At 57.0% G+C, this 27623-nt stretch overlaps 1 protein-coding gene across 2 annotated transcripts; it reads right to left on the minus strand.

Moving 5' to 3' along the window:
* On the minus strand, positions 1 to 26859 carry PCDH1 (protocadherin 1). 2 transcript variants are annotated; one of them, XM_069589925.1, is made up of 6 exons: positions 26677 to 26859; positions 16870 to 17732; positions 11681 to 13876; positions 6130 to 6349; positions 5154 to 5192; positions 1 to 4017 (listed from the first exon to the last, which is right to left on the minus strand). In XM_069589925.1, exons 1-5 carry the CDS (start codon positions 26714 to 26716, stop codon positions 5167 to 5169), a joined length of 3345 nt encoding a protein of 1114 aa, XP_069446026.1. In that variant the 5' UTR covers positions 26717 to 26859; the 3' UTR covers positions 1 to 4017; positions 5154 to 5166. The 2 variants fall into 2 exon arrangements, with proteins under 2 accessions (XP_069446026.1, XP_069446025.1); XM_069589924.1 differs by lacking the exon at positions 5154 to 5192.
* Positions 26860 to 27623: the final 764 nt, after the last annotated feature.

The following is a 27623-nucleotide window of genomic DNA, read 5'->3' on the forward strand; positions in this document are numbered from 1 at the left end:
TCCGGTTTTCACACTTTTATTGTAAAGCTCGGGAATAATTACACGGGTCTTTCATTGACAGCTCAGCAAACAAACCGGAAACGAACCGAACCCGAGGGGTAGGGGCGGTGCCTGCGCATGCTCGCGGCGGGGGGCGAGGGGCGGTCAGAGAAAGAGAAAGACAAGAGAGACAGAAATCATTACAAATCAACGGGATTGTGCTCGCAGCGCCAGGGACAGGGGTGGAGTGGGGCGGAGCGGGGGCCCTTCCCGGGAGGAGCGAGGCGGTGGGAAGTGGCACGAACCAAGAGAAACACGACCCCAGTGTGGGCACCCGACGCGCCCAAAACCCCCCTCCCTGATCCCCACCCCCCCAACACACGAGAGAGACACGGCCCCCCTCCCCACTCAGATAACCCGAGGAGACACAGTCTCCCCCTCCCCACGGGCAGACACACCGCCCGGAAACCCCATGGGCGAGACACAGTCCCCCCTCCCAGAGAAGTCCCACGTGGAGACGCCCCCTAAGAGGCTTTCTCTTGGCCAACACAAGCCAACCCAACACCAGGAGACAGCCCCCATCCAGGGAAGAAATGGCTCCAGAGGCTGGGCCCTCAGGAGATAGAGGTATCCCAGAGCCCCTAGGAGAAAAGACAACTTAGAGCTGCCCAGTCTCATCCCAAGAGCTGCAGGTCAGAGACACCCCTGGAGGAGAGGTGCGGGGAGGGCCAGAAACATCTCTTCCCAGACATGCTTCAGAGATAGCCCCCTTCCCTGGGAAGAGAGATGGCCCAAGACTGACATGCCTTAAGTACTCCCAGGAACCCTGGGAGGAAAACAGGCTCCCCAGAGAGCCTGGGTAGGGGGGAGACATGCTCCCTTGGTCCCCAGAGGGAAGACATATCCCTCTAGAGACTCCCGGGGGAGAGATAGGGCCTAGGGAGCCCCCAGAGGTGAGGGATGCCCCAGAGACTCTCCCCTGGGGATGTGAGACACGCTTCAGGGACCCTAGGAGAGAAGTATGTCCCCATATACCCTCCCCCTACCAAGAGACATGCTCTGAAGTAGGGGGTGAGGACAGACTAGGTCCCCTCTAGGAAGACACTGACTGGGTCAGGCTGGGTTTGAGCGGGGTCTCCTCTGGCCAGATGTCGCCTATTTGTACATAAAACTGTACGCGACACGAGGCATCGGGGAAGGGCTTCACAGACCTAGGACCAACCGGAGTGGTCCCCAGTGCTGCCACCCACCCCCTGCCCACCTTTGGTTTCACCTCTCCAGTGCCCAGGTGGTGACAGACTCGGTGCCCCGACCCCAACCAGGGGGCTAGGGGCTCTGCCTTCGCCTGTGGGAAGAGCTCCTCTGTGCTTCTCAGCCCTCCTGGCCACCTGGGCCACTCTCTTCCTTCTGGCTTCTCCATTGTGCAAAGTGCTCCTCTGCCCTTTCACTTAGTGCTCAGGGGCCTCCAAGACCAGGGCAGGGTACCCAGGCCACCAGGGGCTTCCAAGGGGAGTCTGCCAACCCCAGGAATGCCTCCTGTCTGGACCACCCTCTCCACCAAGCAAATGGGCCGCATACAGTCTTGCCAGAATCTTGAACTGCAGGACCCAGGACAGCCCTCAAAGCCACTGACCCACCAGCTGGGCAACTCATGGTACTAACTCCACCAGTATTGCACCTGCCCCGTTTGTGCAGGGGGAAGGGGCTGTCTCTTTAACCAGCCCCAGCCCACCTCCTGGGCCTCCCCGAGGGAAAGGAGCCTTTGGCCAATCCCTGGACCTGGTTGCTGCCACCCCAGCCCACTCTACCCCCTGCCCTCCATAGAAGGGCTATGGATGCTGGGGCCACCAGCCTAACAATGTTCTCCTTCCCAGCACTGTTACCCCAAGCCAAGTTAGGGGCAAGGAGCAGAGAATAAGGTGATTCTTCAGCCCCCTGGCTTTCAGGGGTGGAGGTGGGGTCTATGGGGATACAGGAGTCAAGACCCCAGCAACACAGCTCCCAAAGGCACCAGACGACCCAGCAGCCTGTACCCACCCCTCCCACCCTTGGGCTGACCCCCCAAGCTTAGACGAAGTCAAGCAAGGGCCATACCCTGAGTCTCCAGCCTCCCAGCCTGGGCCCCTGGGGAGCTGGAGAGGTATGGGCCAAGGCAGTGGGGGTTTCTGGAAGGAAGGGGGACTGAGGCTTTGAGATGGCCACAGTGGGAGACGGAGGCTCTGCAGGATGCCCCTCACACCCTGGCCCCCTGAGGTGAAGAAAAGAATCCCACCTCATCATGGCTGACTGGGCTTCTCTGCCCCCCAATCTCCCCACCCCCATGGGACCCCTGACCCTGGCAAAGGGAAGCCCAACTGGAAGAAGGGGGCCTGGAGCCCAGGGTGCCCTGAGGCGCCCTTCCCACCCCCTGAGATCAAGGCAATGGTGGTTTTACAGGCTGACGGGTCAGTCATGGCAGGGGCTGGGGGTGGGGGGCAGAGAGGGGGCAGGGTGCAGGTAACCCCTACTGGGGGCAGCAACCAGCCACCCCCTGAACAAACCTTCCTGCTCCCAACTCACCCGACCAGGCCAGAGGCACAGTCATCCCACCCCTGTCCAGCTGCCCCCCACAGCCTCAGGGCCCCTCTGTGATGCTCATCTGGATGTGGGGGCCAGCCTGAGTGGGGATTCCCCCCACCAGGGCACAGCATAACAGTTCCAAAAAAATAGAGATTTGTTTCTTAAAAAAAATTAAATAAAAGCCCAGCTCTGCTGATAGGCGAATGTTACCCTCACCCCCGCCCACCCTTTGTTTCCCTGGCCTGCACCCCCACCATGGCCCCAGGGGTATTTACAACATGGAACAATAGAGGCCTGGGGTGGGGGGCACTGCGGCAGGGAGGAGGGGGCGTAGGGCAGGCCCCCCCAGAGGGGTCCCCCAAGACAACACAACATCAACAAGAAAAGTTGCAAATCAGGCAGAAATGGGGACATCATTCCAAGGTCCTTATATACAGACACTGCATGACCAGTGGGGAAGGGGGGCCCCCAGATGGGACCAGGCATGGGCATGGGGCAGGCAGGTGGGCCGGCCCAGGAGCAGTACAGGAAGACAAGGCCTCTGCCCCACTCTCACCCCCATCCCCACCCCACCTTTGGTAACAACAGCCCTTTGGGGAGCCCCTGGTGGTTGAAGTTCCTCTGGGAGTTCCCAGGGAAGGGGGCTTCCCAGTTCAGCCCTGCTGCAGGGCTGGAATGGGGCATCCTATCCCCGCCCTGGTCGGCCATCCGGGAAACAATGACTTAAAAGTGTGCTACCTGCCCTTGACTCCACCATCTGCCCAAAGTAAGGGGGTGCTCCCTGGAAGTCGAGGGAAGGGAGCCTAGTCATCGGAGAGGAGCCCTCTTGGGCATCAGCTGGGAGGAGCCCCATAAAGGGGAAGAGGGGGCTCCCTAGGGTCTGGGGGATGAAGTGAAGGGAGAGGACCTGGACCCTGCATGGGGGAAGGGCCAGCGTGGTCATGAGGCCAGTACCCCACCCCACACTCAGGGCCCTGGCCAGGAAGTCCACGCTGGAGGAGTCAGGAGCGGGGACCCTGGAATGGGCCCGCCTGGGAGCTGGCCAGCGACTGGGGAAGGGATGGCCGGCCGGCCGGAAGGGGGCTCACAGGTAGATCTCGCGCTTGGCCGTCTGGGCAGATGCCGGTGTGGCTGCAGGTGGGAAGTCCGAGGTCTGGGTCAAGGGGATTTCCTCCAAGGTGGCCGAGTCCTTGCAGGAATCATGGCTACTGTGGGAGAAGGCACTGTAGGAGGGCAGGAGGCGCACGGGGGCCGTTTTGGTGTTCCGGTCTTCTGGGGGGCTGGGGCTGCCGGCGCCCGCAGGCTCCTGCCCTCCTCGGTCCTGGTAAGGCACGAAGGTGGAGAGTTTGAGGGCGCTGCTCTTGGTCCGGCGGCTGGGAGACGACTGGCCTGGCATCCAGCACGTGTCGGAGTGGCCAAACTCGCTGCACTCGCGGGTACAGGTGCCCGTCATGGCGACATCAGGCAGAGGGCGCAGGTCTGCAGGGAAGAAAGGGGAGGGTCTTCAGGCAGGGCAGCCTCCCAGGGCTCTGCTCCACGGCCTCCCAGCAGCACCTCCACTCTGTCTTGGAACAAGAGTGCACACCCCTTCCTGCCCACCAAGCTCACAGGCACACACACCCTCCCACCATCCACAGCCCGTGCACTCTCACACACACAGCCTGTCCTTAAATAGACACCTCCTTTCTTCCATCCTCACCCATCCTCCAGCTCTCCTCTCACACACCCACTGTATCTGCCCTCAGACAGGTGCACACACAACTCATCCATGCACTCTGTCATCTGCCTCCAGCCAGGCTGACACAGGCACCTCTGCCCCCAGACAGGGATGAGGAAACCCCTGTGCTCATTACAGACACAAGCTCTCTCTCCCTTGTCGGCCCCCCCACACACACACACACCCATAGCCTTCCCCTCAGATAGGCATGGACACACAAATCTACACTGGGCATCTCCATCCTCAGACAGAGGTGGGCACATATCTTCCTTCTGAGCCCCCTCGAGCCTCACCATGCCCCCAGCTGTCCTGAAACCCCACCCCAGCACAGCAAGGCCCTGCTACAAAGCCAGGGGTTCCCACAGAAGCACACACTCACATAGCCACAAGCACGCTCATGCAGCCCCACCACGCCTTACTCTGGCCCCTACAGCAACCACCACCCCTGGCCTTGCCCCGGCTCCCTGCCCAGAACACCCACGGGAACAGGAGTTGGCCGCCTGACATCAGCAGTAGCCAGTGTGGTTGCTGGGCAGCCGGGGTCTCTATGGGAACGGCTGGGCCTGGAGCACTTCCTGTCACAGTTGCCCCCGTCCCGCCCTCTCTTGGGGACAGCACCAGGCGGTGACTCCCCCCCCCCCCCCGCAGGGACATGACTGAGCAGCACCACCTGGGGTGGGGGCTCCCCTGGCACCACCCACCCTGGTTTGGCTTCCTGCCAGTGCAAGGTGAGAAGGGGTCAGCTCTGTTGTTAACCCTCAAAGCACTCAGGCTCTTTAGCTCAGGGCAGAATGGGGGACCCAACATGGCATGGAGCAGAGCACGGGCACTGGGTGGGCGGGGCTGGGTGCTGGGCCGAGTCCCACAGACCCCAGACCCCAGAGCAGCTCCCACATACCTGGCAGTCCGCCTCAGGGCCTGCTCCTGCCAGCCGGCTCTGCGCGGGCACAAAAAGGACGAGACGGGCATGAGATCGCGCGTGGACGGGCAGAGTGGGGAGAGAGGACACTCTGAGACCTGGGGCCTGGGAGGTCAGACAAGAACCTTGTGCCCAGGGGATGAGGTGTGGAACCTCTCATCTTTTGGGGGGCTTCGGGACTTCAGCCTGAGGGAGGGGGCAAGACCTGAGGACAGCTCCAAGCTGGAGAATCTGTCTATCCCAAGGGCAAGCTGATTTAGGCTCCCCACCGCGGGCCACCACAGATGCCTTCACACACACGCACTGCACCCATACATTCTGACAACACATCCCCTGTCTGTCCCCACACTGCTCCTGCCCAGACTTCACTTCTGCCATCACCCTCCAAGCCTCTCCCAGACAAGACTTTCCACTCCCCAGCCCCACCTCCCCTTTTCTCAGCCAAATAATCTCCTGCTCCCTCGGGGACCATCACACCCTTCTCTGGGCTCCTTAGAGCATCCAGGGCCCCTTGAGCATCCTCAAGGCCCTCTGACCCTCATTACATCAAAAGATTGCCTCAAGGCTCCCTCACCACTGCCTGAGCCCTCTGGTCCCCATTCTTGGAGTCCCTGTTCCTAGGAAGCAATACAGAGTAGTGCTACATGCAGTCTTTGCAATCAGAGAAGCCTGGGTTTGAATCTTTCCCAGCTTTGTCACTTCCTGTATACGACTTTGGGTAAGTGACTCAACCTCTCTGAGCCTCAGTTTTCTCCACTGTAAAGTGGGCACAATAAAGTTCTCAGATCAGAGTGGTTATGCAGATTCAACGAATATCTGCCAGGAAGCACTCTGCACAGTGATTACTGCTGACCACAGAAGAGCTCAAGAGATGGAGGCTGTTTTGTAAGGTCTTGTCATCATATTCAGGCTTCTACTCATTGCTGGGGTGCCCGACCATGCCAACGCCCCTCACCATTCTCGGGGTGCTCCATCTCTCCTATGCTGCCATCAGGGGTGGTGCGCTCATAGTGATCCTCAGGCAGAGCCAGGGGACCCAGTCGGGGCCCTGACGAGGACTTGCTGGATGGCGTCTCGGACTCCTCCAGGCCACTATCGTAGTAACTATGCTGGGACGGGTCCTGCAGCTCCTGGGCCTGGCTGGTGGCGGAGAAGGTGACGCGGCGGTGAGGTAACTGCGGGGAGAGGAAGCGTCACTGCTGGCCGGCTAGCCTGCCCCACGGGCCCACCACCACACCAGGCTGCAGCCCCAGCCAAGCCTACCCTCAGAGCTTCTAGTCCTCTAGGCCTCAGCAGCAACCAAGAAGAGGCCCAGCCCCCCAGCACAGCACAGCCCCCCAGAAAGCAGACACCTTCATAGAGGACTGCTTTTCATTCTAGGACAGCTCCCAGGACAGCCAGGACCACACACTGGAAGTCCTAACACAGCACAGGCCCCAGTGTTATGATAGCCCCCAGGTCAGCAACGATAAGCCTAATCCAGTACAACCACTTGTTAGAGCACAGCTTCCCAGTGTTGGCACAGCCTCTCTTTCATTCCAGACAGCCAACACCAAAATAGCACAATACCAGCCAACTCCCCTAATTCCAGCATAGCCTCTAACCACCAGCAAGCCTCCAGTTTCTAGAACAGCTCCCTGAAAGCAGGACACACTCCTCATTCCAAAACAGCTCACCAATACCAGAACAGTTCCCTAATTTCCAAATAGCAGCCTCCAGACTCCAGCTCCTCACCTGTCTCATTGCTCCGTAACTTCCTATTGCCTCCATCCAGTTGGGTTGCTAACCGCTTTCTGAGCTTCTGTTCTTCACCCCTGGTCTGCAATGCCCCCTGGTCTGTAATGCCGTAGACAGGACTCCCTGCTGAGTCCTCTGCCACTCAACCCCTGTCCCCACTTGTTCCCCTTCAGAGAGGCCAGGGAGTGGAAAAAGGTGGGAAGGAAGAAGGAAAAGGAGCCTGATAACAAACCAGGGCACCTTGAGGGTGGGGTGGCAGAACAATGGACCAGCCCTCCACATCAGGAAACAGTATTAACTGGAGAGGGCAGGGCCCAGGAGGACCCGGGCATAGGAGGGGGGCGCCCGGGATCCATCAGGGATTCAGAAGGCTGGCTTCAGATGAAGACTCCTTCTAGGAAACAGGAAGGAGCGTCTGGGAGGGGCTGCTGGCTTGGTGGAGTCAGGATTTAGACTGGGAGCTGGGGTCGGGGGAGTGCAACAGTGACAGGCTGCTCCCAGCCAACAGCTCCGTCTGCCTGCCATGGGTTAATGATCATCCCAGGAACCTGGCAACCTCAGCCTGGCACTTGGCACAACCAACCAATCACCCAAATACCCACCTGGGACTGCCACTGGTTCTCCTGCCAACCAGAAATTAGGAGTTGTGGAGGGAAAAGATCAAGGGCCCCTGGAGCCCAGGGGTGGGAGCAGCCCATGCCCAGGCCCCTGCTGATGAGTCTCCAGGTTCCCTCTAATCCTCTGACTTTGTGCTGCTTTCTTCTTAAAAGTCTCAACAGGAGGTCATCGAGATGGAGGGTGGCGCAGGTTTGCATACCCACCCTCCTGATACCCTACACAATTTGTGTCCCATTCAAGGCAGCTGGAGGGGGGGGGTGTCAGCACAGGGAGCTGTCTTCCCACCTTGCCTCCCACTCCATCTTCAGGCACAGGCAACCCTTCTCGAGATCCATGTTGGGATCCAAAACACTGAAAGGTCTGGGTGATAACAGACAAGATCTTCCAAACTGACCTGACAATAGGTTCCAGGTGCTCTGGGAGGCACAGAGTAGCCTGGCTATCAAGTGTTTTTTTCTTCAGTTTTCTTTTTAGACATTAGCCAGCAGCCCTCTGTCCCTGCAGAACCTGTCCCTGGTAATCCAAGGCTGCAATCCTGCCTCCTGGAATACACATTACTTGGTCTTTTTCTATGATGCTTTTCTTTAAAATGGAGGGTCGGGTCACACTCAATACTAAATATTCCCTATAGTTCTATGACTATCAAATCTTAAAAAGTCTAGGGGCTTCCCTGCAGTCCATTGGTTAAGATCCCACACTTCCACTGCAGGAGGCACAGGTTCAGTCCCCGGTTGAGGAACTAAGATTCCACATGCCATGCAGTGTCGCCAATAAATAAATCTTAAAAGCCTGTGTCCAAAATCTGTCTGAAACACACCCTAGTCCAGAAGTTCTAGACACTTGCTAGATATTTCTAGTTGGTGTCCCCATGGACCCTTCAGATTCAACATGCCTGAAACCAAATTCTTTTTCTCCAGTCAGCTTATGCATGGGCAATGATCTTACCATTATCCCCCCTATCCAGACTCAGAAGGATGGTATCTACCTGGAAATCTTGGTAGCTCTCCCCTCACTTCCCACCCCTACCCCATATCCAATTATTCCTTGAGTCTTGTGGGTCTTTTCTCCAGAACATCAGCCTGATTCATCCATCCATCATTCCCTTTGCCACCATCCTTGCCTGAACCTTAGGGGTTCAGTCTTGTACCTTCACCTCTACCAATTTAAATCCACCATACACTCCAGTGAACTTTCTAAAACTCAGTTCATCCAAAATTCAAGCGCTTTCAGGGGCTCCCATTTCCTCTTAAGGAACTTTTGACAAGGCCTCTATGTCCTCTATAGCCTACAGTCTTCCAATCTCTCCTGTCTTAGCTCCCCACTCCATCCTCCATTCCGTTCAGAATCCCCTCTCTGCCCTCTTCCTGCCTCCAGCTTGGTGACACTCACTCCTGCCTCAGGGACTGGCTCAGCCTCCCGTCCATCTCCTGCTCCTCACTTCATGAAGAGCTGGTTCAAGGTGCTCCCTCTCAGGAGCCCACTCCCATGTCTTCTCATACTATATGCCTCAAAGAAAGGGAGGGGACACCATGGTCAAGTAAATGTGGAAAACCCAGAGTTATACAAAGCTTAACACTTTCTCCCTTCTTGCAGAACTTTGTAGAGCCTTTATTAGGTTAATCTGAACTTAGTCAGAAAGTGCATAATGGAAAATAGACTCTGGCAACCAGATCTCCTGATGATTTGAATTTGACTCCATCGCTACCTAGTTTTCATTTCTGTAAAATGACCTACTCACAAAGAGTTATGAGCGTTGAATGAGCTAATTCACATAAAATGCTTAGCATGGTACGTTGCACCTGGTAAGGACTCAAAAAAAAAAAAAAAAAAAGAAAGAAAGCCAGTAGTGGCAGAAGTGGCAGAACAAGTTGGGAAAAGCTTTTCTACGTGGCATTCTCACTGGTGAGAACCAACACCAAGATTCTCAACTGCCTCATCTTTTCACTTGTATGTCTTGTAGAAATATGACCATTTTTTCCTTAGGGTCTAGCACAGTGCTGAGCACACAGTAGGGATTCAGCCTTTGTGTTTTGATGATAACAGCGGTGTCGTGACTTGGTTATGTTCGAGTGTGCAGTGTGGCTCCATCCCTGGGTTGGTCTGGAGCCAAGTAAAGGATAATCCCTCAGACTCCAGGAAAGAAAAAGAGATGAAAGAGCTACAGGAACAGAAGAAGGAGGGAGAGGCAGCGGCAGCAAGGAGAGGAGCAAGAGAGAAAGGATGGTTGGTCAGGAGCTGCCGGAGGCCACCCGAGAGATGCTTATTCGTCCAGGAGAAATGAGATGAAACCAGATTTCACTTCCCCATGCCCCACTCCTCCAAAACCCCCAGGATTTTCACTTTGGGGGTGCCCCAGGGCGTTGGGGAGTTTGTGGACGGAATCAGAATAGAGAGCTGGCGCCTTGGACCTCCTGGGAGTGTCTCAAGCCTCTTCAGTCACCATGGACACAGGTTGCCTCTGGCCTCAGAGACTCCCGCAGGACCTGAGTCCCCTCACTCTGACTTTAGCCTCCTCCTTGGGCACAGCCAGCGACAGGGCAGACCCAGGAGAGCAAGAAGTGAGAGACGGAGAGAGAGAGAGTGAATGAGAGCTAGCAGCTAAGGGTGGCCAGAGCAAGGAGCTGAAGGAAGGGAAAGGAGAGGGCAATATAGGGTGCCTCAGCCTGGGTCAGCAGTGGGGACACAGAGAGGAGGTCGGCCCGCAGCACTGGAGGATTCCCTCCCCTCTCCCTGGGCCCGCTCTCCCGGCAGCCCAGACTGGTGACCCTGGTGGGAAGACAGGGCAAAACAGGCTAATTGCTGGGTGTTGAGTGGTACTGGGATGAAGAGGCTGGGAAAGGGACCTGGGAAGATCTTGCCTCTAGGGAAGTTGCCTAGTATAATTAAGAGGTTCTGTGCCTTCCCCTGAGGCAGCCAGACTGCACTCCACCTACCCCTACCAGCTACTCGGCTCTGAGCTCTATTGGGACTGCTCGTCTGCACAGAGGGGAACGGTCAAGTCTTAGTCAGTGGAGAAAGGTCAGGACTTGGGTGCCTCTGCACCCACTTTCTTGATGAAGGGCATCATTCCCAGGGAGGCCTCACAAACATGAGGGGAGGGGGACTTCCCTAGTAGTACAGTGGGCAAGACTCTGTGCTCTCAATGCAAGGGGCCCTGGATTCGACTCCTGCTCAGTGAACTAGATCCCACATGCTACAACTAAGACCTGGCCCAGCCTAAACAAACAAATATTGTTTTTTTAAAAAAAAAAAAAAAAACCATGAGGAGAGGGATACGCTGCTGGACAGCTCTATTTGAAGGGTGCTTCACCCAGACATGGACTCGGTCATGGTCATGGGTTGGGGGGTGGGGAAGGTGATCAATTAAGATACGGTTGGCAGAGAGGTGCAGGCCTGAGACATGGGGAGGGACAAAGAGCAGGGATGGGGACCTTGAGGCAGGACCTCCAGACAAAGATTTGTTTCCAGTCTCTCTCACTTCTCCTCTCACTTCCAGGAAAATAAGAAACCAAAACTCCAAAAATAGAGAACTTTATTATCAGGGGGAAGTGTTTGGGATGGGGGAAGAGGAAGGGGGCGCCCAGCCCAGGAGTCTGGGGTGGGGAAGAGGGTGACACAGTACACAGAGAAGGCACAAAGGGGGGGCCCCTCCCTGACAGAGTCCCCACCTGGTTACCCACCAGGGCCCCAGGTCTCCCTGTTTTCCCTTTAGAGAAGCACCCATGGCTGGCCTCAGACAGAGACCCAGGTCTGAAGGAGACTTATTCTCCATTCCCTCCACGCTTCTGCCTCCAAACCCTTCTGGCTCCCCTGCCCATCCGCCCCCACCTGCAGGACCTGGCATCTGGTCCTGTCCCAGGATGTAACAAATCACAGGCCTCTCCCAGTGGGGAGGGGTGATGGGAGGGGGGACACAGAATGCACCCTCCATTTTCACTGGGCCCAGCCCTCCAAGCCTGGGTGAGGCAGCAGGGTCATTGCCAGTCCCAGCATTCCCTGACCTTTGGTTCCACCTCCCACCACTGCCTTGGGCTGGTGAGCAGAGCAGGTCTGAGACACCAGCTCCGTCACTCCCACACCTCGGTCCAGATGGCCCCACGGTAGGGGTGGGATGGGGGCTGGGGTGTGCTGAGCCTCAAGGGCTGGCCTACCTGCTTGCTGGGGTATTTGGGGGGGTTGGTGCGGTAGCTGTAGTCGGAGTACTGCTCAGAGCCCGTGGACGTCGTGTCCCCAGTGCCCACGAATGTGTTTGCAGGTGGCAGTTCCTGCACCACCTGGTGCTTCTTGGAGGCAGAGGGCGACTGGGGCTGCAACTGGATGGAAGGCAGTGGGGAATTAGAACGATAGTGGCGACCCAGGTCAGGGCTGCCTGGTGGGTAGTTGAGGGGCAGGTGGATGCGCGGACTGTCCCCGGGGGTGTCGCTCATCAGGTTGAACTTGAGAGACTTCTGCAGGCCAGTCTCATCCTCATCCTCCACTGGTTTCACGGGCTTGGGAGACTTGCTCTTCTTGCCCTTGCTTTTGTTGCCCTTGGAAACTTTGCTGCTGGGCTTGGGGGCATACAGGTCCTTGGTCTCCTTCTTGCCAGCCTGGTAGCCACTCTTGGCCTCCCGTTGCCGGCAGTAGCGCACGAGCACAGCCAGGGCGATGAGCAAGGCCACGGCCACGACACCAGCCACCACGCCAAAGAGGATGTTGCCACGCTGCTTGGAGCGCTCATATTCTGGGTCCCCGGCGATGTCGATGTCCAGTGGCGTGTCCAAGCTGTGGCCCAGTAGGGTCTCCAGCAGCGTGCGGTTGGCTAGAGTCTCATTGACATATAGGTGGACCAAGGCTGTGCCGTAGCGTGGGGGCTTGCCGCGGTCACTGACCTTCACAACTAAGCGGTGCAGCCCATGGTGGCGGCGCTCAATCTCCTTCTCCAGGGTGATGGCACCAGAATGTGACCCAATCTGGAAAAGTCCATAAGGGTTGCCACCAGCGATGCTGTAGGTCAGCTCAGCATTGACACCAGAGTCAATGTCCTCAGCTGTCACCTGGCTGACCGTCTCACCCAGACGGGTCTGGGGGGTCAGCAGCCGGTGGGAGGTGTTGGAAGGGGCAGTGATAAAAGGTGCGTTGTCATTCTCATCCAGCACGTTGATGGTGACACCAACGTAAGCTGAGCGAGGTGGGACACCACCGTCCACAGCTTTCAGTTGGAAGGTATAGGTGCTTTGCTGCTCCCGATCGAAGCTCAGGCTGGAGAGTATGGTGCCCGTGCCATTCTGGATAACAAAGTCACCATTGTCCTGCTCCACCGTGAGCTGCACCCGTGCGTTCTCCCCCTTGTCCCCATCAATGACAGTCACCATGCCCACCGGACTCAGTGCTGGCATGTTCTCCATCACCGAGAAGTTGTAGCCACTCAGCATAAACTTGGGGTCATTGTCATTGCAGTCCAGCACGTTGACGAGGACAGTGGCTGTGCCCTGGAGACTAGGGCTGCCCCGGTCGGCTGCCACCACCTTCAACTCATAGCTTTCCCTCTGTTCCCTATCCAGGGATGTCTTCACCCGGATCTCTCCAGTTTCAGGTGAGATGGTGAAGAGGCCCTTGGCAGCTGGCTCAGGCTCGAGAGAGTAAACCAGCTCAGCATTGGAGCCCGAGTCGGCGTCACTGGCAGTGACCTCGGCAACCACTTCACCCGGCTTGTTGTTTTCTGGGAAAGCGACCTCAGTGACGCTCTGGGTGAAGACAGGCGCATTGTCATTGACGTCCACCACCTGCACCTTGAGGGAATTGGTGCTGGAGAGTGGCGGGTTGCCCGAGTCCACGGCCACAATCTCGATGGTGTAGTCTTTGACCTTCTCGTAGTCGAGCGGGGTGGTGGTTTGCAGGAAGTACTTCTTCTTGCTGTCGCTTCCCGTCTCGCTGGCCTGGCGGAGTTGGAAGGGCACATCGCCTGCGACCACACAGGTGACAGCCGCATTCTCTCCCTCGTCTCTGTCAGATACCTGCACCAGGGCCACAGCTGTCTCTTCCGCCACATCCTCTGAGATGTTGGCCATCCCGTCCTGGTGCGTCACCAGCCCTATGCCACGGATCTCGATGGTGGGTGCATTGTCGTTCATGTCCTTCACAGTCACCACCACCTGGGCTCGGGCACTCTTGGGGTTGGTGCCACGGTCCTTTGCAAGCACCGAGAAACGCAGGGTGCTCAGGTCCTCACGGTCCACGGGGCCCTGCACAGTGATAAGTCCGGTGTTCCTGTCCAATCGCAGAAGGCGTCTCACGACTTCAGGCGCCTGGTGGAAAGTGTAGTCGATCTCTGCGTTGGCACCTTGGTCTGAGTCGTTGGCCTTCACCTACAGGGCAGGGGGAGAAATGAGGGAAACAGGGCTGGGTTAGCTTGGGAATAACAAATTAAGGGACACCAGGGCTGTCTTTCCAGAGAGCACAGCAGACATGACTAATCTAATAAGGCAGCCTTTCCAAAAGCAGCACGTGTGAGCCCTGCCCTTTCCCAGTTCCTGACACTGTAGCTGATATTACTGATCTATTTCTCTGAAGAGCACAGATAACAGCCCACAAATCCTCGATGGTGCTGCAGGCTTACTACTAGAGACGGGATAGGGCAGAACTGAACTCTACTTATTATTTCTATACTAGTCCACCCAAATGTGGGGATTAGGATCTAGCTAGCAACGAGGGTAGCCCTTCCACCCAGTTTAACTGACCTTCAACCCTTCTGAACAGCTGGGAATGTGTGAGTAGTAGAGATGGTGTGTATGTACGGCATATGTGTGTAATAGGCATGCATGAACATACACGTGTTGTGACTATGTGAGAAGGTATATATGTTTGTGTACGTGTGTGTTTGTACATGAATGGAGACCCACATGCCCGCCTGGAGGCCACAGGTGAGGGGACTGCTTTTTTTGAAAACAGCCAGATAGGGATGTGGGTCAGAGGGAGCCCGCCAAGCCAGGCCACTACCCTTGTCAAACCGGAGAAACCTGTTTCAAGTCTCTTCCCCTCCCAGGTCTGGTGCTGGCTAGGCACCAACTTGAGGAATCCGACCGAGCCCGCCGGCCAAGAAGGAGGGACTGGTGCAGGCCACAGAGCCTGCTGGTAGCAGGCTGGGCTCCCAGCATCAAACAACGAACTGCCTGTCCCTCTGCAGTGGGCACGCCCTCCCGCGCTGAGGCCGACGCACACCCGGCCCAGGTCTACACAAACACGGGTGGCGACGGAGCAACAGGAGCCAGGTGGGAATAGCCATGAGGGAGCACTGGTCAGGTAGAAACATGCGATCTAGAGTTAGGTCACAGCCCAGCAGAATGTGTTGGTAGTATGCATGGGGAGATGAGACCTGATGGGTGCAACTAGGCAGAGTCTCTGGGGAGCAGAGCAACAGAGCCTTATGTTCAAATCCCAGCTCCACTACTTCCTAATAACGTGACCTTGGGCCAGTGGTTTAACATCCTCAAGCCTCAGTTTACAAATGTGTAAAAGGGGGATAATAATAGAACCTATTTCACAAGGTTGTGATGAGGGTTAAATGGGATGATGTCGGTAAAAATGTCTAACACTGCCTGGCACGTGCCAAGTGCCCCCTAAATACCACGTATCTCTCTTTTTGTTCATCCATTCAGCCATCCATCCGTTCACCTCTGAAAATCAGTGCTGACACTCTAAGGGCCACTGCTAGTGTCTTTCCTTCCCATCAGGATTTTCTTCGGACAGTAAACACACGTGGGTCAGGATTCCCAGCTGCTTGACCTCTGCTCACTCCTTAACAGTTTCTCTTCGACCCTCCATCCCCTCAGTCTGTCACGGACTTTTCGTTATGATTCCCACTGTCTGCCTCCCTGCCTCTAGCTTGGTCACACACCTCCTTATCCCCCTTTCTTGCCAGCTTACCTCTCTCTCTGGCTCTTGACTTCTGTCTCTCCCCCCCATCTTGCTCAGTTCTTCAGCCTCTTTCCCACTGCTGGTTCTCTCCTATCCTCTCTTTTCTGCTCTATCTACCTGTAGCCTCGTCTCTGCCCCGTTGTCCTGCTTCATCCCACTTCTTGACTCTTACACCCACGGGCTTTGAAGTCAAACTGTTGGACCTCTGAAGTCAAACTGTTGGACGTCGCCGAGGTGGGATCTGAACACGTCAGATGGGTGATATGAGGAAAGTTTCCTAATCTCTGTGGGCTCAGTTCCCTATCTGTAAAATGGGATAATGCGTACTTTGTACTGTGGGGATTAAATGATATAATACACAGAATGTATTCAGAACAGTGTCCAGCACTTAGTCTATTATTAGTCACCATCCCCGACTGTCTGTCTCCCTTCTCTCTCTCAGTCTTTCTTCTACAAGTTCCAGTCCACCAGCCACTAAATACAGGTCCAAACTCCCCCTGTGCCCTGCTTCAGTTTGGGGATGTAGAAGGGATGGTTTCCCAGAACAGCTAACGGTGTGCAGGGCAGTCTGAGCCCTCCTCAGCTCCCTCACATCAAAGACAGACAACTTCAGCCCATGGGGAAGGAGAAAGGCTCTGGGGCTGGCAGGAGGCCAGGGCTGAGATGACAGCGCGAGATACACCCACCTGTCTACAGGGACGCTTTCTTTGCTCCCTCCCAGGCCCTGGCCCCACCAAGCTGCCCAGCCCCTGGGGAAGTTCCCACGGAAAGGGGTGCTGAGAACTGAAACAGAGGCCACCAACCCCCCAACTGTGCCCAGCACCCCATACCCATGGGTGCCCGGTGCCTAGGGGAGGAGACGAATGTATAGACATCTGAGCACAGTTTTCTAGAATTCTGAGGACTCACCTGGCTAAAATGATTTCATCTGACTGTCAGGGATGGGCAAAGGAAGGCTCTGGCTTTCAGCCTCGGGAAACTCATCTGGCTAACGGGCCCCTAGTTGGAAAGACATTCTCATCTCTGGAGAGAATCTACTTGGACAAAAGGCGATTCATTTGTTCAGCTCGCTTGGCTAGGGAGGAGAATGTCATTGGACTTGGGAGGGGGTCTCACTTTGCAGAGGTTTCTCCAACTCGACTCTGTCTCAGGGATGGGGGATCGCTGTTCTTATGCTATGTCACTGTCATGTAAATAGCTTGACAGAGGAAAGTCACTCCCCTGCTGGGGTGTGGTAGGAAAGTCTCACCAAGCAGGGGCTGGGAAGAGAGATCTCACTGCAGTATTTTGACCGTTTTGCCCTTAAGTGAAGGGAATTCTCACGAGGTTGGGGTGGGCTCCCATTTCTAAATGGAAGTCAGCCACAGGGTAGAGCAGGGAAGATGGAGGGTAGAGTGGACCCAGGGTAGAGTGGGTCACCCTGACAGACAGAGGGGCCTCTCACCTGGATGACTGAGTGGCCTATGGGGCTGTTCTCAGACAGCTCAGCCTCATAGGACGGCCGCTCGAACTTGGGGGCATTGTCATTGGTGTCGAGCACGGTGACCCGAAGCAGGGCACTGCTGGCACGTGGGGGGTTGCCACCATCCTGCACCTTGATGGTGAGGTCGTAAGAGTCCAGGCGTTCCCGGTCCAGGTTGCCCATCACGATGAGCTGTGGCTGCTTCCCCTCCTGGTCCTCTGCCACCTGCAGCCCAAATAGCTCCTGGGCCTCGGGCCCCACCTGCAGCTCATATGACGCCACTCCGTTGGGGCCAGCATCTCGGTCCGAAGCCACTGGGATGGAGAAGAGTGAGCCGATGTTGGTGTTCTCGGGGATGGGCAGTGTGATGACTGGTGAGGCGAAGTTGGGCGTGTTGTCATTGATGTCCTGAACCTCTATCTGGCCCTCCAGCAGCCGGGGGCTGCCATTCTGCACGAGGTCCGTGATAGACACCTCAAACTCCAGGATGCAGGGCTCACCAGGGAGCTGGTTCTGGCATTCACGGAGCCCCTCACGGTCAATAGAGGTCTCGGTGGTAAAGATGTCACCCGTCTTGCCATCCACCCGCAGGTACGGGGCGCCCACCTCTAGTTTGTACAGATGGCCCACGTCGGGAAAACCGTAGTCGGCAGCGAGGCTCCCGATGAGGGTATTGGGCGGCTGTTCCTCAGCCACCTTGTATACCACCCGAGTGGCATGGCCCGGGGACGGAGCCAGCAGCAGCAGCAGTGCTAGCAGCAGGGTAGGCAGCAGCAGACGTCGCTCCCCAGGCCCTGGGCTGTGCCTCAAGGGCCCCATTGGGGCAGGCTCCAGAATCAGGAGGGCTGTAAAGGGGAGAGACAGAACACAGTCGTCAGCTGGAAGGAGAGCCCAGGCTCTCAGGGCTGCCCAGAGCCACCCCCAAGTCCCTCCTCCCACCCACACACTGATCTCCAGGAGAGAGAATACCGATTCCAGGACCCAGAACCCAGAGTCTCACCCACAGCCCAGTGTAGCAGCGATGTCTGCTCCAGCTGGAGGAGCTGGTAGGCGCCGGAACAGGTCTAGAGCAGTTCCCGCCCCTGGAACGCCCGGACCCACCTGACACTCCCTCCCTCCCTGCTCTCTGCTCTGTGCTCTGCCCAACACCTCCTTCTCACCAGCATCCTGCCTTAGTCACCCATGCTAATTACCCTGATACTGAGATAGGGAGAGACAGCAAGTGCAAGGGTGAGACCTGGAGCCCCCCACCCCCTGCTGTGAACACAGTAGGAGAGACGCAGGAACCCTCACGTTCCCCAGACCCCAATCATCACCACCACCACCCACGCTGAGGGCCGCTCAAGTTGGCTGCAGGCAGAAGGGATGACGTCACGTTCCTATCCCTTCTGAGATGCCAAGTCAGTGTGCGCATGTGAGGTAGGACATCTCAAATCCCCTTCTTCTGACACTAATCACCCTGCTAACCAGGGTGCCCACCCCTGCAAAGGGCCAGCTTGAACAGGGCCCCAACCAAGGCTTGCAAACAAGGTTGAGTAATAGGGGTTCTCCCTCCCCGACCTCCCTGCAAACACACATGCCCCTGAGCATGGACACCTGTGTGTACACACACAGCTCCTCCGCCCTCGCTCTCCACGGCGGGGTGGGGAGGAGAGACATGGGCAAGTACGTGGAAGATACCAGACATCAATACTGGGGTCAGGGCAGTGGTCAGAGCTGACTAGCCCTGGAACTGGCATTGGGAGCTGCCCTGGCCTGTCCTTAGAGACTAGGAGTCCAGCAGGTCTAACTGGGATAGGGCTGCCGATGACACGAGCAGCCTTGCCCAGATCACTTCCCACACATCTGTTCAGTCTCCCAGTGTGCCTCTCACCTGGCCCCTCCCGGCCTTAACCGGTCCAGCCCCATCTCACACCTGGCTCTCCCTGCCCACCCTCAGATCCTTCCAGTGAGAGACCCGTATGCCCAGCCAACCACAAGCTGCACCGCAGTCACAACAGCAGCTTGCTGCTCCGGCTGGTCTCCCCTCAGCTTTGAGCTGTGTGTCAGCAGACCCCAGCTCAGTACCAGCCTTGACTACCTCCTCTTCTCCAGCACCACTCCGCCACAACCAGCCCCGCTTTGCAAATCCAAAGTCTTTGGCCCGACATCTTCAACAGAGGCTCAGGCTGGATCTCCTGTCCCCAGCTCCTTGCCTGCCCCCGGAATAGGTGCCCCGCACCTGGAAATCCTACCCAGGCCCTGTCACAGGCCACACCCACCCCACTGAAGGCAGCCGCTGGTTGCTCAGGAAGCCTTCCCAGCCTCTTCAGCCCACAGTGACCTCTCCTTCCTCCAACTCACAGCCACTTATTGTGCGTACCAATCCCTTGGCAATGAATCACCGTGCAGTCAGGGACACCGCCCGCCGTGTTATTCAGTCCCCATATTGTGCACCTATTCTCCACCTCCCCAAGCATTCTGAAGGAAGGGACAGGGCTCCCTGCACTCATCCCCTTCCCAGAGCTGGGCTCACTACAGTGCTCATTCATGCTTTCAGGGAACATTTATTGGGTACTTAAAATGTTCCAGGCTCTATCCTGGGCAGTGGAACACAGCAGTGAACAAGACAGATGCAGTCTGTCGTTGTGGAGCTGACCGTTCTAACTCATGACTGTTTGTCACTTTTGTTGGGTTGCACCCATTTGGCAGGTGTAGGGCAGCAGGATGGAGAGAGCAGGGACTGTGACATCAGGGAGTCTGAGGCAGACCCCAGCTGCCCACTTCCTGACCATGTGAGCCGCAGCAGTTGATTTACAGCCTCGGTTTCCTTGTCAGTAAAATGGGAATAATACTACCTCTTTTCTAGGGAGTTCGGGATCATGTGGGCGGAATGCCTAGCACATGGGCACTCAACAAATGCTCCCTTAAAGCACTTACAGTTGTAGTTAGGCAGCCGATTGGGGAAAAATTTGTGAATTGTTTGTCTTTCTGTGAGCAGAAACTAAGAGAGCCTCTGCTTTGTTCACTCGTATATCCATCCTGAGGGCCTCACCTTGGACCCTGCACACAGTTGCTGCTGCTGCTGTTGTTTAGTCGCTAAGTCATGTCCAACTCTTTCACATCCCCGTGGACTGTAGCCCGCCAGGCTCCTCTGTCCATGGCATTTGCCAAGCAAGAATACTGGAGTGGGTTGCCATTCCCTTTTTCAGGGGATCTTCCCGACCCAGGAGTTGAACCGGGGTCTCCTGCGTTGGAGGAGGAGCCACCTCCTCCTCCAGCTGAGCCACCAGGGAAGCCCCTGCACAGCACAGTGGGTGCTCAGTCACAGCTCATGAATGACTTTGATCATTTTAGCTAACCTATCCTGGAACTTGGTGTGTGTTCACTGCTCATCCTCACCCAGCTTCTCTACTCCACCGAGGACTCCCCGGGCTCTGATCTAACCCTTTCTCATGTAGGTTGCTGCTGCTGCTGCTGCTGCTGCTAAGTCACTTCAGTCGTGTCCGACTCTGTGCCACCCCATAGACAGCAGCCCACTAGGCTCCTCTGTCCCTGGGATTCTCCAGGCAAGAACACTGGAGTGGGTTGCCATTTCCTTCTCCAATGTACGAAAGTGAAAAGTGAAAGTGAAATCGCTCAGTTGTGGCCGACTCTTAGCGACCCCATGAACTGGAGCCTACCAGGCTCCTCCATCCATGGGATTTTCCAGGCAAGAGTACTGGAGTGGGGTGCCATTGCCTTCTCCTTCTTGTGTAGGTTAGATCTCAGCAAATGGTCATTGAATGCAGATTCCTTACACAAGCACAGCCCCTCCCTGGTCATTTCTCCCAGTAATAGGCTCAACACATGTGAGGCTGTTATCAGATGAGTAGTGTGTGTTTGTTCCCAGCTGCAATCTTAATCTCTTTAAAGGAGAGAGGAATTTATCTGATGCTCTATTTGGATCCATCCTTCAGCCATTTCCCCTCTCTCCATGGACCTGGCACTGGGCTCATCTTACCATCAAGCCCCAACCCAAACACACCTATCTCCAAAGAACCTCACTCTCTTCTGGGCACCTTACTCTGCCCTCCCTTGCACAGCACACACACAATATGGGATCACTGTGAGCACCAACTCCGTGCATAAGTGTTGGCTGGGTGGGGCTTAAACCTGACAAAGAGGAGAAATAAAGCAGTGACGGCCTGCCTCCACTCACTCTCTCCAGATCAACAATTTGTAACCTTTTGGGGTCACATCCCCCTTAGTGAATTTTATGAAACTACATGGCAGATTTTTCCAAGAAGAACGAATGTTCACAAATTTTGGCTACAACTTCAGAGGTCCGTGGTCTGGCAGCGTAAGGGTGACTTTGATTTGTAGCTGCTCTAAGAGCTACAGATTAAGCACAAATCTCGGGGGCTTCCTTCCCCATCTCAGGTCACAACCAGGGGCTCTGACCCCTCAGGCCTCCCAAGCAGCACAAACATAGCATGTGTGTGACACATTCTCCCCACCTCCCACCTGCCTCCTAATACTCACACACATTCTCTCAGTCACGCTGTCACCCTTGCTCAGTCGCTCAGTCGTGTCCGACTCTTTGCAACCCCTTGGACTATGGCCCACCAGGCTCCTCTGTCCATGTAATTTTTCAAGCAAGAATACTGGAGCCGGTTGACACTTCCTTCTCCGGGGAATCTTCCCCACCCAGGGATCAAACCCACGTCTCTTGCATCTCCTGCACTGGCAGGCAGATTCTGTACCACTGAGCCACCAGGGAAGCCCCCCTGTCACCCTTAGGAGTCAGGAAAGGATTGTGGCATCTAACTTCTGATTGGGAGGAACACTAAAAAGAATATCCAAGGCAAAGACAGTTGGGGGCAGGGGGAGTTTCCAGGGGTTGGGAGAGGCTTGCCCGGAGTAGGATCAAGAGCTGAAGAAGGCTAGGCTCTTTAAGTACCTGAAAGTGAAAGTGAAGTTGCTCAGTCGTGTCCGACTCTTTGCGACCCCATGGACACCAGGCTCCTCCGTCCATGGGATTTTCTAGGCAAGAGTACTGGAGTGGGTTGCCATTTCCTTCTCCAGAGAATCTTCCTGACCCAGGGATCGAACCCAGGTCTCCCACATTGTAGACAGACACTTTAACATCCCTTTAAAATGAGTACTATCTGGCCCCACCCGTAGGAATTCTGATTCTGGAAGAGGGGCCTGGAGAAACCCCCCAGGCAGCAAGGTGGAGGCAGCAAGGGTCCGGAACCTTCTGGGAACAACCTTGAGGTACTCTAGGTCTTTGGAATTAAGAATGAAGTATAATTTCTATCATCATCATCTTTACCACCATCATCTCTAACACTCCCAGAGAGTCTACTACATTTACATCCATTTCCCATTTAATCCTCTCAATCCTATGAAATGGGTCTTGTTTATTATTACATGGCTTCCCATAGTACAGATGATAAAACTGAGGCTCAGAAAGAATAACTGCCTTAGGTCATAGAAATAGTAAGCTGAAAAGTTAAAGTGAAGTTGCTCAGTTGTGTCTGACTCTTTGCGACCCCATGGACTGTAGCCCACCAGGCTCCTCTGTCCATGGAATTTTCCAGGCAAGAGTACTGGAGTGGGTTGCCATTTCCTTCTCCAGGGGATCTTGCCTACCCAGGGACTGAACCTGGGTCATCAGCATTGCAGGCAGACAGACACTCTACCAACTGAGCCACCAGGGAAGCCCCTAGTAAGCTGAAGAGTTGGGATTTGAGAACTAAAAATGCCTTCCCACATGAGTTGAGAAAAGGCTGGATTGGGGAAGAGAAATCAACAGAAATCACTGGTTGCTATGTACCCCCGAACACACACACACACAATCCCTGGGTTGCCAAACCTGCAGGGCAAGGAGTGAAAGAGAAAGAGAGGGTCTAGAGTTCAAGGGCAGAAGGACGCCAGGCCTCCCTGGATGCAGGGAGAGAGAACAGAACAGCCAGGAGTGGCAGTGAGGCAGCCCTTCCTACTCCTGCTCCCACCATCCCTGAACTTTGTCCTGGTGGTTGGTTAGAGGGAGTCATTAGCCCGAGACTGCAGCCTCTGAAGCCACTGGTGCCTTATTTGCCCTTGCCCAGGCACTGGCTGCCTTCCCGGCAGGGGTGTCCCCACCTCCACCTGGAGACACTGGGCACCCAGGACCCTGAGCAGTCAGAGCCTCAGGAGGGTCAGTGACTCATTCTTCTCAGGCTCCACGAGCACAGTGAGGTGGGAGGGCAGAGTCCAGGGAAGGCCAAGGAAAATGCCATCTGTGTCAACATTTGGGCAGGAAGAAGGACGGCAGCGAGGGTCACCTGGAGCCTTCATTGCCAGCTCACCTTGGGGACCAGGGGCCATTTCCTCCTGAAAGCTGTGGCCAGAGAGGAAACACACAGGGACAGATGTCACAGCCCCAGAGTCCAGGTCAGCTGTGACCCCCACCCCTGCACTGTAACAAACAGCCACCACCACTGCGGGCACAAAACACTGAGGGACAAAGCAAACATCTGGGAGAGGAGGGCAAGCAAGCTGGCTGTATGGGGTGGGGCTGTTCAGAGGCTTCCCACAGTGAATAAGTGCACAGCCCTCAGCTCCTCTCCCTTCTCTTTCACAACCCTCTATTAGCCTCTGTGGGGTTTCCAGGCACCTGCATTCTTGAGTCAGATTGTCAGAGTTCAAACCCTTGTTCCACCACTTGCTAGCTGTGTGACCTTGGCCAAGTGACTTTACTTCTCTGAAGATATTTCTATATTGTGGAATGGAAATAATCCTGCCTCTTGAAATTATTTGGGAGGATTAAATGGGAGCTGATACATTGAGGTCTATTGTAAAGGAGTGATATCTTTCTGTCTAAATGGAGCATTTCATTTCCAGCATCAGACACACAGTAGGTGCTCATTGGTTTCATTAATAAGTGAACAAATCCCTTGCCAGCTGGGAAGACCTATGAAGGCAAGGATAGTTGTGTATCTTACTACAGTATTGCATCCTCATCACCCACCATGGGCCTTGGCAGAGAGTAGGAGCTCAATACATGGTTGAAAGAATCTCTGCAGCACCAACTATCCTCTCTCATGGTAGGGGCAGCCCTCACCCCATATGAGGATCTCCTCCTTCCCCATCTCCTCTCCCCAGCTCCTCCCTCCATCCTGCGAGACCCTCTCCTGACCCTTCCACCCACACTCCGCAGCAGTTAGCTCAATCTCTACCTAGCCCAGGTCCCCTGACGAAGTAGCCACAGCAGCAGACCCTCTGCCAGCAAGACGCTCCTTTCCAGCTGAAATCCCTTTTGGGGGTGGGGACTGGGTGGGAGGGAAGGGGGGAAACTAAATGCAGTCAGAACTGAAACCAGACCTGCTCCCCTGCCATCCTGCTCGGCAGTCTCTGGAGGCCCTTCTCATCCCTCTCTCTTCGATCCACTCCATGCCCTGGTCTAGTTATAATTACAGATCTCAATCCTCCGAGACCCCCACATCTAGAAAGTAACACTTGCCCCACCCCTAACCCCCACACACCTAGACCTCTGGCTGTCACAAACACCTTCTGGGCGCTCTCTTTCCAGGCAGCTACCGAGGGTTGGCTCAAAGCAGGTAATGGAAGGCCCTCGGCGTCTTCCGGCACGACATCCTGGACTCAGCCGGACAGGCCTGAGCCGGCAGACCCCAACCTACACGGCTGCGGTCAGCGGGCGCTCGCGGCACACACCCTGCGCTCGGGGCATCTCCTCCCAGAGGACACTGGAGAGTGTCGGGGGTGGGACAGCGGCAGTCCCTCCAGCATCCTCGGGCTCGCCCGGCCCCACCCCACCCCCACCCTCACCCCCGTGGCGCCGGGCCTCCCCGAGCTCGAGGCGAGGTGCGAGTGCGGCGCCGGGAGAATGCGCCTCACCAACGGGCCCCAGGCGCCCCCTGCCCCAGGGGCCGCCGCGGGGAATCCCTCCTCCTCCGTACTCCCGGTGTCAGCCTAGGGACCCCCACAAGCCGGCGTCGCCGAGAGCCGCCCCGCGGGCGCCGGGAGGGGCAGGGAAGGAGCCGGCGCCGGAATCACAAAGCGGCGAGCCCGGCCCGGAGGAGAAATTCTCGTAAAACCGAGCCTCTCGCGGACTGCAGAAAAGGGGGCTTCACCCTACTCTCAATCATGAAAGACCTCAGAGCCGCCCCGAATATTTCCTGCTAGAAGGAATGGTCGCCGGCCACTGCTGAGAAACAGAGGCCAGAAGTCTGGGCTCCCGAGGGTAGGTGGGGGGAAGGAGTGCGAGTCCTTGTCGCCTGCCAAGTCTGCTCCTGCGCGTGCCGCGCGTGCCCTCCTGGTCCCAGGGCCTCGCCCGCGCACACGACTCTGGCCTGCAGCCGGGACCTGGCGCAGGGGACGCCTAGGTGTGAGAGAGACACAGGTGTGTGGGACCCAGGTCTGCTGGGGATCCAGGTGGTTCGGAGAAACCAACTGAATGGTCCGAAGAGGGTCGCAAACACTGCCCAAGGTTGGCACCCTCTGCAAAAGGGCCTAGTGTCCCGGAGCTTCGGGGAGGCGGGGTGGCGCGGCCTGCCAGGTCCAGCTTGTTCCGGGAATACCCAGCCGGCCGGCCCGGGAGTGGGGGTGGGGGAGGCGCCGGCGGGGAAGCAGGTCCCGCCAGCCCGCCCCTAGGGTTCCCGCCGGGCGGATATTTACACTGCCTGTATCGCGATGAGGGGAAGGGGCGCTAGGTGCTCTCCAGGCGGCCCGGCGGCTTCCCAGGACGGAATCTGGCCTCTGAGGGAGAGGGACAGAGCGCGTGTGTTTGTGTGTATACCCCCCAAGGTGTAATGTGATATTGTTGGTGGAAGGTGTGTGTGGAATCCAGTGTTAAGATGTGGGAAGCAATAAACTCTGTGTGTTTGACCGTGAAGCGCTGTTGTGGGTGCCACTTGCTGTTAGGGTGTATGCCTTCAAGGCGTGTGCGGAAATACTGGGTTCTGTGTTTATGGGTGCAATCGAGGGGTGCAAGCAAGACGCGTTGGGTACCTATGTTCTGGCCACGGAGTGTAACATAATTTATGTTAGGGTGTGTTCCTTAAAGGAATATGTGTGTGTGACTGGGTTTTGAGTGTTCATCTGGCGAACTGTGGCCGTGACACTCCTGTTTTAGGGCACGAGATTGCGTTTGTGTGTCCAGCTCGCTGAATGTCACACCCGGTTGTGTTCTATTGCTTTGCAGGACCACAGGTTGTGTGTCCGTGCTGCTGAGTGTGCAGGCGCTGAAGCGGATTCTCAGCTAGCGACGGTGCCCCAGCGGGCGCTGGTGTGCGGGAGGTATGCCTGTGTGCACATATGTATGTATGTGTGTACGTATGTCCCTGGTCTGGCCCTCCGGGTGCCCGCGGGGAGCTGGACGCGCCTGAGTGATCCGAGCCGGTCGCCCAACAAGTGTGTGTGTGTGCTTGTGGATGAGGGTCCTTGCTTGCTACGTCCTCGGGGAATGCCCCCCCCCCAACTGGGGGCTGCGCACTTGCCCCAAACCATCTCCATCTCTCGCGCTCCCGGAGCCCCCTTATCCTCGCAGCTCCAAGCGCACCGGGGTGCAGGGCGCCTAGGCTGGGGTCCGGTCCAGCACTCCCTCTCCTCGCTCGGCTTCTTGCGGCGGACCTTGGAGGCCAGGGTGCCCCGGCCGCAACCCCCACTCCTAGCTCGCAAACGCCCCCACTTCAACCCCGGCACGCGGAGCACCGACTGGGCCGCCGTGGCCTCGCTCGGCCGGGTGCCCCTCCCTCGGCTCCCGCCGGCCATGGCCGCTCACGGGCGGGAGCCACCGCCGCCTCCACCGCCACCGATCCTTACCCGACTCTGGGCAGCGCCGGCCGCGGGCCCTGCAGTCCATGAGCCGCCACCGGCCCCGGCCCGGGCTGCGACTCGGCACGGCTCGGGCTGGCGCTGCGGTTCAGGCTTGGCTCCGGCTGGCTTTGCGCGCAGCAGCCCCGGCGGCTTCGCGTCCGCGCCGCGCTCCCGCTCCCGGAGTGTGTGAGGCGGCGGCGGCGGCGGTGGCGGCGGCGGAGCCAGCAGCGAGCGGAGCGCACAGCCGGGCCCGCCCCCTCCCTCCCCCTCCCTCCTGGCCCGCCCGCCCGCCTCCCGCCCGCCTCCCTGTCCCCCTCCCCCAGCTCCGTGGCCGGGAGGTGGAGCTCGGGACCGCTCTGGTTCGGCTGGGAGGGGACCCCAGCACCGCTCCGCAAAGCCGGGACCCCTTTTGCTATCTCCTCGCTACCCGAGAGCCGTATAAGCAGATTGTCCCCCTCCCAAGCTCTTCAGTTTACACTTATCCCACCCTTGCCCCCACCTGGAACCCCTCCCGAATTCCTTTCCCAACCTCATTCAAACACCTGTCCTTTACTCTGCCCCCTGGGAAGTCGAGGCACGGGAAATGTCTCCCGATGCCTTCTCTGGGCATCTGCTCCTCCAGATCCACGTTCTTCCTGCCCAGACCCCCAGCGCACCCCGAGTGGCCCTCCCTTCCCACTGCGCTCTGGGGAAGTCCACCCCTCCCCCTCTGGCCGAAGCCGCAGAGCGGTCAGCGTCGGTGGCCGCAGCAAGTCTTGGGGGTGGGGCTACGGAGGGGACCGTGGAAGGGGGAGGGTAATGGGACTCGGAGGCTCCCCTAGAATGAGGACTGGGGAAATATGCAAGTGTGAGGATGAGGTGACGCGCCTAAGCTCGGGCTATTAGAGGGTCCCCCAATCACCTGTCCTCTGGGCGGCATGGAGCTGTGGCCCCAACACATTTACCGGTGACAA

The sequence above is a fragment of the Ovis canadensis genome, chromosome 5 (assembly GCF_042477335.2).
Source record: "Ovis canadensis isolate MfBH-ARS-UI-01 breed Bighorn chromosome 5, ARS-UI_OviCan_v2, whole genome shotgun sequence".
Classification (NCBI taxonomy): domain Eukaryota; kingdom Metazoa; phylum Chordata; class Mammalia; order Artiodactyla; family Bovidae; genus Ovis; species Ovis canadensis.